The sequence below is a fragment of the Myotis nattereri genome, assembly GCF_964212035.1.
Source record: "Myotis nattereri genome assembly, chromosome: 3".
In the NCBI taxonomy this organism is placed as follows: Eukaryota; Metazoa; Chordata; class Mammalia; order Chiroptera; family Vespertilionidae; genus Myotis; species Myotis nattereri.
Genome location: NC_138077.1, coordinates 213674281 through 213687563, shown reverse-complemented (window position 1 = coordinate 213687563; position 13283 = coordinate 213674281). Strand labels below are relative to the sequence as shown.

Genomic DNA, 13283 nt, shown 5'->3' with positions numbered 1-13283 from the left:
GGCAGCCTTGCAAACTCAGACCTAAAGTCACCACCAAGGATGGTCTGAAATTAAACCTTAAAAGCAGTGATGGGGGGCAGTTACATCCTAGGCCAGTATCTTCACTGACAAGGTTGACCTTTACCTTCACTGAGCCTGCCTGTCCTTTTGCATCTATGATAACACACCCTTGAAATGTCTGGGTCACTTGTAACTCCCCTTTTTCTGGAGCCCCAGGGGCACAACCAAATGTGCTAGGCGCCAGGACAGAGACCACCAATCCCTTCACTATCATGTTAATTGTTCCTGCACCCACCTAAGCATGTGTCCGTCATTTTACTTTTTATCCAATCCCCAGGGGTTTCCCCACTTGGCTTGCTCCCGCCCCTCTAGTCTATCACCAATAGATTCCATGTAACCCACCTATGTCCCTCCTTTGATTAAAATGTATAAATACGGATGTAACCCGCCATTCTCCGGAGCATTATCTCAATTCGTTGAGGTTCTGCTTCCCGGCATATGGTGACAGTTTGGCTCAAATAAACTCACAACAATTCTTTACAGGTTGCAATGGGTTTCTTTTACGTTAACAGGGTGAAGCTTTTCTGAGTTTCTTTTCTCAGGCCAGTGCACACTCCCTTTATCCCGAGCAAAGTGATGGACGAGGTGACTCAGCTGTGGACAATGGACACGGGACCTGATGCACGGTCAGGCCAACCCACCAGGAGCCATGGTCATCTCATCACCTGACAACCAGGAACAATGGCTGGATTCTGCTGGCCCTGGGACTGCTTGTAACCGCATTCCGTCCCCAGCTTTCCCCTCGCCCACTCCCCCGTGTAACCCTGTCCCCTGCACCTGCTGGAAGACGGGATCTGAATGCCTGTAAGCGCCCTGGCTTCTTGGCTGGCTGCCTTCTCAATACGCGCCTTGTATGACTGCACCTGCCTCCAGTGTCGGACATTGCGACAGGCAGCCCGAGCCCACCCGGGGGTCTCCGGTAACCAAAGGACAAATACGCCAAGTGAGAACAGGTGGGTCTGAACAGACATTTCTCCAAAGACGTAAAAGGAGCCCCTGAGCTTACAAAAGATACGCAATATCGTTAGTCATCAGGGAAGCTCGAAGCCAAACCACAATGAGACGCACTTCCCCTCCGCTAGGGTGGCTGGACCAAAGGACGGACCAACAAGTGCTGGCGGGAGCGTGGAGCAGGGCAGCCGCTGGAAACAGCTGGCAGTTCTTCAAAGGCGAAACAGACGGGCTGAAAGAGCAGGTTCTGTGAAAAGTAACCTCCAGAGATCTTATCGTACATTTCCAGCTGGCAGCTCATGGTGGGAGGCAGCCTCGGGCCTGTAACTCCTTGTCCATTGTTCTTGTGCTTCTAGGTTAACACACTTTTGACCCTCAAGGGGGCTCATCTGTTAACCACCCAGTACTCCAATTCCTGCCTCGCTTCCCCGCCTTCACGTAACCTTCCTATGTTCCCTCCTTAATTTAAACACATAAAGGAAACTAGCCTGGCCTGCGGGGCTCAGTGGCTGAGCATCAACCTATGAGCCAGGAGGTCACAGTTCGATTCCCAGTCAGGGCACAGGCCCGGGTTGCAGGCTCCATCCCCAGTGGGGGGCGTGCAAGAGACAGCCGATCATGATTCTCTCTCATCATTGATGTTTCTCTCTCTCCCTCTCCTTTCCTCTCTGAAATCAGTAAAAATATATTAGAAAAAACCACCACAACAAAAACTGCCTCCCTGACATATGTCATCAGTTTGGCTCAAATAAACTGAAAAAATTCTCTACAGGTTTGAATGTTTCTTACTTCACCACAGAATTACCACATGACCCAGCAATTCCATTCCTGTTTGTGCACATTTTTCCCTTCACATCAACCAAGTCTCTAAGCCACCAGCTGGTGTCCCACAATTCCGTGCAGTTGGACATGGAGGAACCAGCGTTAGCACAGACTCCAGGCTAAAGGGCTTAGTCATGCAAGGCTACCCCCACCTTGGACGCCAGTCACAGGTCCCGGAGCACCCGTACTTCTGATGAGCTGGCTGTACTTATTTATTTTTGCGAATCCTCACCCGAGGACATTTTCCCATTGATTTTTAGAGAGAGATATCAAAGTGAGAGAGACACATCTATTGGTTGCCTCCACAAACACCCAACCAGGGTATGTGCTGGATACAACTTGACCAGAATCGAACTTGGGACCCTTCAGTCCGTGGGCCGACGCTCTAACCACTGAGCCAAACGGGCATCGATCCGGGGCCCCACCCGCTCCTCAGGTGGGAGAATTTGCTGGAGCCGCCATCACCGAGGGCACCGCAGTGAACCCGTCGTCCTACCTTCCAGAGGCAGAAGGTCCATACTTGCTTCCAAAGGCCTGGACGGAGGCCCAGCGCGGCAGCCACAGCCCCGCGGAGCTCCGGGGCCCCAGGCGCTCCCAGGCAGGTGCCCGCCCGGCCGTGAGCCCGGGGAGGCGGAGGCGCAGGGCCCAGGCCAGCAGCTTCATCCGGCCAGAGGGGCCGCTTCCCAGCTCCCAGCGCGCGGCTCAGCAGCCCCACTCCGTCTCCGGCGGCCCTGCCCACGGGAGCTCGGAGCTCGCGGGTCCCCGGAGGCCTCCCCGGCCGCCTCCCCTCCCGCAGCAGGGCCAGCCAGTGGGGCCTCCAGCAGGATGCTCCTCAGCAGCCAGTGATGCAAGAAGCAGGTCATGACTCAGCCTGAAGTCACACAGCCAAGCAAATGAGAGACAAACAGCAGGGCCCAGGCCTGCCAGGGGGAAGGAAATAGGTGGGGCTGTGACAACACCCACCAAGATCGCGGTGCCAGGCCCAAGCCAGGCCCCCGCAGCAGCCCCGCCAACAGGCCAGAGGCAGCGATCAGACAGACGAGGTGCAACGTCTGTGTGTGGTAATGCAGGCGCCTGGCGGGGGCTCTGCGGGCAAGGCACCCGCTTCGAACACGATGCCAGATGCCAGGGGCTGGGGGGCTGCAGGGAGAAGCCCGGCCCCGCCCGCCAGGCTCCTTTGTTTCAGGGATCTTGGCTGATTTCAAACACCCATTTGAGCCACTTGCTTGTTTCTCTGCGAACTTTAGGTTCTCCCTCTTACCTCATCATCCACCACAGTAAACACAATAAAAGCAGAACCAGGCACAGCCTCACGCGCAAGCTCGCCCCCGCAGCTTGCTCGCCCCCCCTCCTTCCCAACCCCCTGACCTCACAGAGGCTGGCTGTGGGTCTTCAGATCCTGTGGGTAATAACTTTCAAAGTTTCCTGATGGTTATCGCTGAATGACATTTTGGCAACTGCAAGAACCAGTCGCAACACTGGTGTCTGATAGGCTGAGAGAACAGGAGCCACCAGGCCCCGGGGTAGGAGCAGCTAGACTGGGCTGGAAGGGCCCCCCTTCCCCACAGCAGGAGGTGGGGGTGGGGAGTGAGGGGTGGGGGGTGCGGGGGGAGGCGGGAGGCAGCACTGCACTGGGTCCTGGGGCAGCAGGGAGGCGGAGGAAAGGAGACACACCCACAGTCCCTGCTTCAGGAGTGGCTCTCAGCTCCCAGCAGGCCAGTTTTCCTTTTTATTCTTTAATTGTGGAAAACATCAAAGGGTTACTGAGTAGAGAAAAAGGAAATGACTCCCCGCCCCACCAAATAGCTCCAAACAATCAACTCTGGTTCCCTTCTGCCCCCACCCGCTCCCCATTGCACAGCGTTTTAGGAAAACGTCAGACATCACAGCTTAGCGTCCACAACATCTCACATTCCCTCTACAAGATGGAGACTCCTGCCTGGCCAGCAGGGCTCAGTGGCTGAGCACTGACCTGTCAACCAGGAGGTCACGGCTCAATTCCCGCTCAGGACACATGCCGGGGTTGTGGGCTCCATCTCCAGTGCGGGGCGTAAAGGAGGCAGCCAATCAATGACGCTCATCATTGGTGTTTCTCTCTCTCTCTTCCTCTCCCTTCCTTTTCAAGGGAAAAAAAATTATATATATACATACATACATACATACATATTTAAAATAAATAAAAGATAGAGACTCCTTTTATAAACAGAACCACACAAACAATTATCTCACCTAAAATATAGTATGAATCCTTAATATCATTAACTGTCAAGGGACTATTCAAGTTTCCCCAAATGCCTCATAAATGTTTAAACCTGCCTGGGGGTGACTTTCCCCTGCGTTTGTAACGAGCTTCCTCAGTGATTCGGCTGCAAGGAGGCCTCCCCAGGACCCTCTCAGAGTGAAAGAAAGAGCAAGTGGGCAGCAGGTGTACAGGGCGGTCACCAGGCCGGACCCTCCGGCGGAGCCTGCCCCCAGGAGAAAGCTCTCTGGCCTAATGGAAACTGGGGCGCTGGTCAGGTGATGCGGCCGCCTGGCCCACTTACAGGAGCCTGGAGAGTGGATGAGCACAGCCGCCCAACCACAGGCTCTCCCGGCTGCAAAGGCCAAGCCTCCCCCAGGCACCGCATCGTTTTAGGGAATGTTCCAGAATGCTCCCTCCAAATGTGGTTGCTGTAAATTAGGTTTGTTTCCATTAATTCCGCTGTAAGCCCAAAGACAGAGCCCAAGGGGGGCAATTCCAACCCCACAGCGTCCTGAAATCCAGCCCGCTCCACCAGCATCGCCGGCAGGCATGTCTGGAGGCCGGCCCTTCTCCAGGCTTCCCTGGCCCAGCAGCCCTGCACCTCACAGCGCATCCTAGTACACCTGCATCTAAAAGCAGGCAAGCAGAGAGCAGCCTGCAGCCTGCACACGGCCTACCAATGAAGGGGTCCAGGCTGCCGGCCTGGGCCATGCCAAGGCCCACCTCCATTTAAAAGCTGACTGCAGTCCCCAGAGAGCTCCCAGGAATTCCAGTTTTTAAATTCTTCTACAGACTGTATTGTCCCTTGAGGGGAGCCACCAGACACAGGAGGCCAGCTGCATTTACCTTTAAATGAATTTAAATGAATGTAGTTAAGAATTCCGTTTCACCCTGGCCAGTTAGCTCAGTGGTCAGAGCATCCGCCTGCAGACCCAAGGGTCTCAGGTTCGATTCCCGGTCAAGGGCACGTACCTCAGTTGCAGGTTCAATCCCTGACCCAGGTTGAGGTGCCTGCAAGAGGCAACCAGTCGATGTGTCTCTCTCACATTGATGTTTCCCTCTCTCTCCCCCCACTCCCTCCCTCCTTTTCTCTCTAAAAATCAATGGAAAAAATATCCTCGGGTGAGGATTAAACATTTTTTAAAAAGGATTCCGTTTCTCCGAGTCTGGCCACATTTCAAGCACTCAGTGGCTCCTGTGGCTCACAGCTACCCCGCACACTGCACGGTTCTGGTGGACCGCACTGCTCGCCCGCACCCTCCAGCACCGGCCACAGGTCACGCCTTCAGCTGTCCTTCCACCAGCTCTCAGGGCCACACTGACGCCGTGATTACGCTGCGCCACGCAAGGGGGACCTGCGCTGGGTGAGCAGGGAAAGACTGAACGCCGGGTCACCTGGCAGAGAGCCTCCCCCAGGCGCCGCAGGCAGTCTCCTCAGCCACGGCTCTGAGCTCTGAGAGCCGCACTGTCCCCGCTGTAAGTGACAGAGCCGGGCTGGAGGCCTCCAGGGGGCTCCTGGGTCTAACGCGCTAAAACACTGAGTGCGACAAGGAGAAATGAATTTGCTAACGAAACGTTAATTATGATTACTCAAAATAAACCAAAGGAAAATGCTCTTCTGAGAGTGTAAATGCTGTCCCCACACCTGCATCTGTAGGGCGGGACCAAGAGGAGGAGGGGACAGTGCCCCACAGCGGCCCGGCCACCCAAAGCTTGGCTCTCAGAAGTACAGGGTTCCCTCTGTGAGCCTCGCCCACGTGTGTAATGGGCTCTGTGCCAAAGGTTTCACCCTCGCGGCCGCCCTGAGAAGGGCACTGTGATGATCTCCGATTCACAGGGAAGAAAACTGACGCCCAGCAAGGTTAAGAACGCCCTGAAGGTGCACGCCCACAAGAGGCAGGGCTGGGATTCGAACCCGGGACACTGGCCTCCTGAGCCTGCGTCCCACTTTGCCCACAAAGAGAGCTTCCATTCACTTTCCATGAGCCAGTCGTCCTGCCAGGCACGGATGCACTTTCTTCGCTTTAACACTCAGAACCACCCATGAGAAAACGGGGCAGAGCAGGGCTAGGCAGCCAAGGGGCAGAGGGCGAACGCACACCCAGGCCTCGGACTGCAAAGCTGGCTCTAACCACTGCCCTCGCCAGCCTTTAGAGCCCCCATCCCTTGACACCTTCTTCCGGACCCAGAGCACTAACCACTCTTAATGGTGTGGGCCAGTGGGGCTTGGGGCAGCTCTCCCTGCTGCACTGGGAACCCCTAAGGCAGGGACCAGATTTCCAGGTCCCTGTCCCTCCTCGGGGCATTGTGCTCCTTGGAGTTCAGTGAAACTCATTAAATTCATGGGCGTGGCTGCCCTGTCAGGAGGCTCCTCTTTCAAAACAGGGTGTCAGCTCAGATGTCCTTAAAGGGCTCCCCACCGTGATGTGGCCACTCTCCCGTTGTCCTGGGGTTTCTCCAGGCCAAGTCCTGGTGACCGCGGCCCTCGCCACAGCCCTCCACCTTTGGCAGTCGCTCTGGACACCAGGAATCCTGCCCAGCATCCCACAGCCAACTCGACCAGAGACAAGATGAATTGTGCCTGTGCAGGTGGCAGCGGAGAGCATGGTGGTGAGCAGGCTTGTGCACACACGGAGAGTCTAAAGCAGCCGTGGGCAAACTACGGCCCGTTTGAAATGAATAAAACTATTGAAAAAAAAGACCGTACCCTTTTATGTAATGATGTTTACTTTGAATTTATATTAGTTCACACAAACACTCCATCCATGCTTTTGTTCCGGCCCTCCGGTCCAGTTTAAGAACCCATTGTGGCCCTCGAGTCAAAAAGTTTGCCCACCCCTGGTCTAAAGCTATCCCAACATCTAGGATCTGTTGAAGCTGGGGGTTTTTTAATAATTACTTTTTAAATTAAATGTATTGAGGTAACATTGATTAAAAACATTATATATAGCCCTAACCGGTTTGGTTCAGTGGATAGAGCGTCGGCCTGCGGACTGAAGGGTCCCGGGTTTGATTCTGGTCAAGGGCATGTACCTTGGTTGCGGGCACATCCCCAGTGGGGGGTGTGCAGGAGGCAGCTGATCAATGTTTCTCTCTCATCGATGTTTCTAACTCTCTATCCCTCTCCCTTCCTCTCTGTAAAAAAATCAATAAAAATATATTTTAAAAAAAATTATATAAATTTCAGGTGTATTTCTTCTTTTATATTTAATTAATATTTTAAAGAATATTTTGTTTTATTTTATTTTTTATTAATTTTACAGAGAGGAAGGGAGAGAGAGAAACATTGACTGGCTGCCTCCATTGGCTGTTACCCTTTGCTGTACAGGACGACGCTCTAACCAACTGAACCATACCGGCCAGGGCTAATTAAATTACATTTATTGGGGTAACATCGGTTAAGTGCCTTATGTAAATTTCAAGTAAGAAGCTGGTTTTTAAAAAGACAAGTATGTACAGAACTGCTATTCATGCCCTCGCCGGTGTGGCTCAGTGGACAGAGCATAAGTCTGTGGACTCAAGGGTCCCGGGTTGGATTCCAGTCAAGGGCACGTACCTTGGCTGCAGGCTCCTCCCCGGCCCAGGCTCTGGTCAGGGCGCCTGCAGGAGGCAACCCATCGATGTGTTTCTCTCATATCAATGTTTCTCTCGTCTTTCCCTCTTTTCCACTCTCTCTAAAATGAATGGAAAGATATTCCCGGGTGAGGATTAAAAAAACAAAAAACAAAAAAACCTGCTATTCATCATCCTGAAGAAGTGAATAAAAGCAGGGCAGACTGAAATCAGACCTTCTCTGGGGGGAGTGCAGTGGAAAGAACAGGAGCTGGAGACAGAAGACGTGGTAGGCGCTGCCCTCCGGCTCTCCGGGCTGGATGACCTGCAGGGGCACTGGGTCTCCCCAGCTCACCCGCCTCCTGCACACAGCGCAGTGGTGAGACCCTGCCTCCCTCCCAGGGAAGGTGGACAAACCAAGGGAGGCGAGAGCTATGCAAGCCCTTTGCAAAGAACGGACCCCAAGGTCACCCCGCCAATAGGAGGGCCTGTCTCCAAATATCAGTTATTCCTGTTATTTCTGCCCCTGGAACTTGGAGTGGGTGGGGCCAAGACAGACACACGGCCAGTAACAGAGCGAAGGGAGCCAGGCTCCCCCCAAAGATTTCCTCCCCCTAGAAGAGTCAAACCTGACCTTGAGGTCAGTAAAGGCCTGGGGCTGGGCCAGAAGAAGGTTTGCGGTCAGGGCGCCCCACTGATCCAGCGCTTACTCTTCCCGGGAGACGTCAACATCCACAGGAAGCTAATTTGGGCTGGACCCAAGGTCAGTGTGATAGCCAGTGTCCGGATTGGTAGAACCCACCCCGAAGCAGGAAGGCGCGCTCGCTGCCAGTGGTGCCTGCGCAGGACAGGCCCTGTTGCAGGCCCAGCGCCTGGGAGGCCGTCCCAGGGCCGTGCCCTCCCTGGGCTCAGGCTCCCGGACCAGCCAGCCTGCTTCCGATGCCGCCCAAGGGAACGGGGTGTAAGCTTGCGGCCGCCCTCCGTCCATCCGGTGGCAATGAGCCGACTCCCCGCTCTCCGGCTGCCTCTGGGGTCCTCCCCCTACGCGGTGCCCAGGAAGGAAGGCAGGGTGGTCCGCGGAGAACCGCTGGCCCGCATTGTGTAAGACGCTGCCAGGCTCATGGGCCATTCCCTCCTCTTCAGCGGCCCGAGGGGAAGGCATTTTCGGTCCTTCCCGTGCGCACTGGCTCTCCCCAAACCCGAGCACTAGGAGGGACGGACACCTGCAGCCTCCGCCCCCTCGGGCACCCATCACGGGGCTCGCCGAGCTCCGGACGCCGACCGCGAGCTGGCCGCCAGCGCCCCACAATCCGGGATCCGCTTGGCTTTGAACCGCCGGCCAGAGGACGACCCAGAATGAGGGCGCTCAGGGGGACCTTCGCGCTTGCCCGAGCGCCGGCGGGGCGGGCGGGGCGGGGCGGGGCGCGGGGGCGGCACTCCGACCCCCGCCCGGAAAGGCGCCGCGCCGATTGTCCCGCAAACGGCCTGCGTGACCGCGGCGCCGCCCCGGGGATGTGCCGGGGGCCGGCGGGGAGGCGCGCGCGGAGGCCGGCTCTGCGGCACCCGAGGCGCCCCCCGGCCGCGGGGACGGGAGGTGTGGGCGGGCGGAGGCGGCAGCGGGTGAGGGGCCGGAGGTGACGGCCCGGGGAGGCCGCGACGGGCGCGGGGCAGGCCCGGGCGGGGTCCCGGCGCCCCGGCCGCTCGCCGCGCCGCGCGCCCCTCTTACCGGCAGATCTGGATGGCGGACGGGGTCTCTCCGGTGGGGCCCGACATGCTGGCGGCGGCGGCGGGCGGCTTCAGGAGAGCGCAGGTGTCTGGCAGGCCCCGCGGGGAATGAATGAGCCCGGGTCGCGCCATGGAGAGGGAGGGAGGGGGCCGGGCCATGGCGCCCGGGAGGCGGAGCCTGTGCGCCGGCGGCGAATCAGACGCGGCCTCCTGCTCAGGCCCCGCCTCGCGCGCCCGGCCTCCCCAGCCTCTCTGGCGTCCCGTTCTGGCAGCGGGGCGCCGCTTCCAGAAGGTTCGGCGGCGGTTGGGCGGCGCCGGCGGGGTGGGGCCGCGTGGGTCAGCCTCGCCCCGCGATGCGCGTGTCTGTGCGCGGGCTTCCGGCCGCAGCGCCCGGCCGCTCGGGATCCCGGCGCGCCCACCGGGCGGGCGCGTGTTCGTTCGGGTCTTGCAGTCTAAAAGGAGCCCCGAAAAGAAATAGTAAATAAAGTGAAACGCACCCCGAGAGGAAGTGGGCGGCGGCTTCCCGTAACGGGCGTGCAGGGCCGAGCTGCCGTGCGGGTGCTGCGCGGAGGCACGTGGCTGCACCGGGCTGCGCGGGGCCGGGCCTGGGGGACGCGGGGAGCCGGTGTGTCTGCGCGGCCGCTGCCAGCAGGCGGGGGAGCCCGGGGCCGAGCCGCCCAGCCCGGGGTTCCCGGGCCCTGGATCCCGCAGAGCCCGAGGCTGCAGGGCTGACGGCTCGTGTGTGACCGCCCGTTGTTGGTGAGGTTGCCCTCGATTCCCGGAGGATGGAAATGGGGAACCAGACCCTCAGCAAAAGCACCCTGAGTTCTTGTGACCCTCGTGCTGATGGGTTTACAGGGTCCCTCCCCTCACAGCCTCTCTCCTTCCCATTTTAGTGTTTTTTCCTCCTTCTCAACCGACTGGGCCATTTCCATCCTTCTCGGGGGGGGAAACGTCTGTACAGGCACCCTCTCCCCCGCCCCTCCCAACGCTCTCAGGAACCCGTTCCCTTCTGGGTTTGGACGTTCAATTACCGAGGTTACGAATTCCTTCCAAGTTGCTAAATCCATCAGCGCAGGTCAGAAGCCATCTTGCGGCACCTCCACCAGCGCTAGCACCCCCACCCTCTTCTTCCGAAAGGTCTCTCCTGTCACCCAGGACACCACGCACTCCTGCTTTCCCGGCCACTCTGCTCCGCCTTCCCCGCGGGTCCTCTCGGACCTGGAGAGAGGCAGCGGTGTTTGCACTCGAGGTGCCGCCCTGTCTCGTGGCTTTGGATCCCGTCTATGCGATACCTGCCGCATACCTGCGGCCCAGGCCTCTCCCCGAAATCCCAGGCTCCTGTGCGCCCGCCTGGGCCACAGCTCACTCGGGTGTGTGCCGGCATCTCGCGCTCGCTGAGTCCTCACACTCCCCGGGTCGTGCTCCGCTCACAGTCTTCCTGGCTCAGCAAGTTACAAATCCTCCCCAGAGCTCAAGCTCCCCTGGGAGTCATTCCGGACACCCCGTCCCTCTCACTCTGGTTGCAAATGATTGGATCAGTAGGGGGGTACCTGCTGGTTCTGCATTCAGTGTAAGTCTAGAATGGGGTCACGTCTCCGCGCGGCATTCAGAAATCTGCCCACACCTGCCTCCATATGTCTGGCCTCACCTGCCCACACCTGCCTCCATATGGCTGGCCTCACCTGCCCACACCTGCCTCCATATGTCTGGCCTCACCTGCCCACACCTGCCTCCATATGGCTGGCCTCACCTGCCCGCACCTGCCTCCATATGGCTGGCCTCACCTGCCCGCACCTGCCTCCACCTGCCTCCATATGGCTGGCCTCACCTGCCTCCACCTGCCTCCATATGGCTGGCCTCACCTGCCCGCACCTGCCTCCATACGGCTGGCCTCACCTGCCCGCACCTGCCTCCACCTGCCTCCATATGGCTGGCCTCTATCACTGTCCCCCTTCGTCACGGAGCTCCAGCCACTCTGACCTCCCTGGTTGAATATGCTGGGACCACGCTTCCCCAGGGACCCACCTAGCTCACCCCCCTCACACCTCAGTTCTTTCCGCTAAAATTGCAATTCACTGCGTGGCCAGTGTGGCTCAGTGGATTATGCATCATCCCACATACCAAGAGGTCACCACTGCTTTGACTCCCTGGTCAGGTCACATGCCCTGGTTGCTGGCTCCATCCCCAGTAGGGGGCGTGCCGGAGGCAGCTGATGGATGTTTCTCTTTCATCAATGTTTCTCTCTTTCCCTTTCCCTTCTCTCTCTCTCTCTCAAAAAAAAATCAATAAAAACATTTTTTAAATTACAATTCCTCAACACTCCCTTCTCCTCATCCCTGGATTATTTTTCTCCTAACCCTTAATAGCATTTCACATGTATTTTACTCATCTGTTTATTGTATCTCCCCCAACTAGAATGGGTCTTCCATACGGGCATGAGTGTTTTACTATTTTGTTCATTGCCATATCCCAAGTTCCTGGAAAAGTGCTTAGCACGTAATAGGTGCTCAGTAAATATTCTACAAATGATTGACTCAGGAGGGGGCTTCCAACAGCGATATATTATTTAACCGCAGCAGACATTTAATTTGCAAACTCTCTTTGGACTAGAAATAGTCTCCACAAATTGTCATTTTAAAAACTTAAATATATCATTTAAATAATTTCCTCTAATATTTATGGAAAGATACTAAAGAAACTGTTGATACCGGTAACCTTTGGGGAGAAGGATTAGGGGGTAAGGCCTTTACTTTTCATTTCTATGTTTTTGTATTGTTACCATCTAACTGCTCATGTATTATATTATTTTTTAAAATATATTTGTATTGACTTGAGAGAGGAAGGGAGAGGGATAGAAACATCAGTGATGAGAGAGAATCATTGATCGGCTGCTTCCTTCACACCCCACACTGGGGATCGAACCCGCAACCCAGGCCTGTGCCCTGACCAGGAATCAAACCGTGACCTCCTGGTTCATAGGTCGACACTCAACCAACCACTGAGCCACGCCGGCCGGCTGCTCATGTATTTTATATTTTCATGTCAATACGAGTATCAAACATGAAGCACTGTAGTAGGAATATGAATTGTTACCATCTCTTTGGAAAATAGCTTAAAAAAAAATAGTTACTAAAGTTGAAAATAGTCCTACCTTTAACCCAGCAATTTCCTTTCTGGGTACACATCCTGTGGAATGAGCACGAGTGGGTGCACCCAGATATGCTTCAGAGGGGGCTCATAGCAACACTGTGATGGCCCCCAACTGCAAATGACTCAATGCCCGTCAACAGTGGGCTGGGCCAGTAAGTTGTAATATACTCGTCAGTGGAGTGGCCGATGGCCATGAAAATCGATCAAGTTCATGTGCGTACAACAGGGAGACTGGCAATGCTGAGGAGAGAGGACCCAGGATACAGCTGTGCTGCTACCAAACGGGAGAGAGCGCGGCGCTGGCGAGGACGTGGGAGAGGGGAACCGCGAACTGCGTCTCAGTCGGGAGGAAGGCACCCTGGTGCAGCCGCGGCGGGAAACAGCCTGGAAGCTCCTCCAGAAATGACAGACAGAACGCCCGTCCGACTCATCAGCCCCACCTCTGGGTGAGCATCTGACGGAAACAAATGCCCGGGCTCGCAGGCTCATTGCAGCATCACTGACAACAGCCAAGGTGTGGAGACCACCCGAGCGCTCGTGCACATGGATGGACGGGGAGGTGAGCTCCACAGTCAGCCCTCCGCCTCCGTGGGTCCCACACCCATGGCGACGGAAGGCTGCCTACGGCACTTGAGCATCCACAGATTTTGGTGTCCACGGGAGTTCCTGAAGTTAGTCCCCTGTGGGTACAGAAGCCCAAGAGGGATGACCGTATATGGACATACGTATAACAGAATAGTATTCAGCTTTAAAAAGGAAAAAAATCCTGTCATTTGTG

The 13283-nt window shown here is 56.5% G+C and overlaps 1 protein-coding gene across 4 annotated transcripts in view; it reads right to left on the bottom strand.

Moving 5' to 3' along the window:
- The window catches only part of ACOT7 (acyl-CoA thioesterase 7), a 68268-nt gene extending 57787 nt beyond the window's left edge, over positions 1–10481 (bottom strand). For 2 of the 4 annotated variants that reach the window (XM_081085482.1, XM_081085484.1), the window contains exons 1-2: positions 10387–10481; positions 9354–9804 (exon numbers count right to left, since the gene is read on the bottom strand). In XM_081085482.1, coding sequence (XP_080941608.1) covers positions 9354–9511 — 158 coding nt within the window. In that variant the 5' untranslated portion in view covers positions 9512–9804; positions 10387–10481. Of the gene's footprint in view, positions 1–2329; positions 2678–9353; positions 9805–10386 lie in introns of those variants that run through there. The other 2 variants (XM_081085481.1, XM_081085483.1) reach the window with 2 other exon arrangements.
- Positions 10482–13283: the final 2802 nt, after the last annotated feature.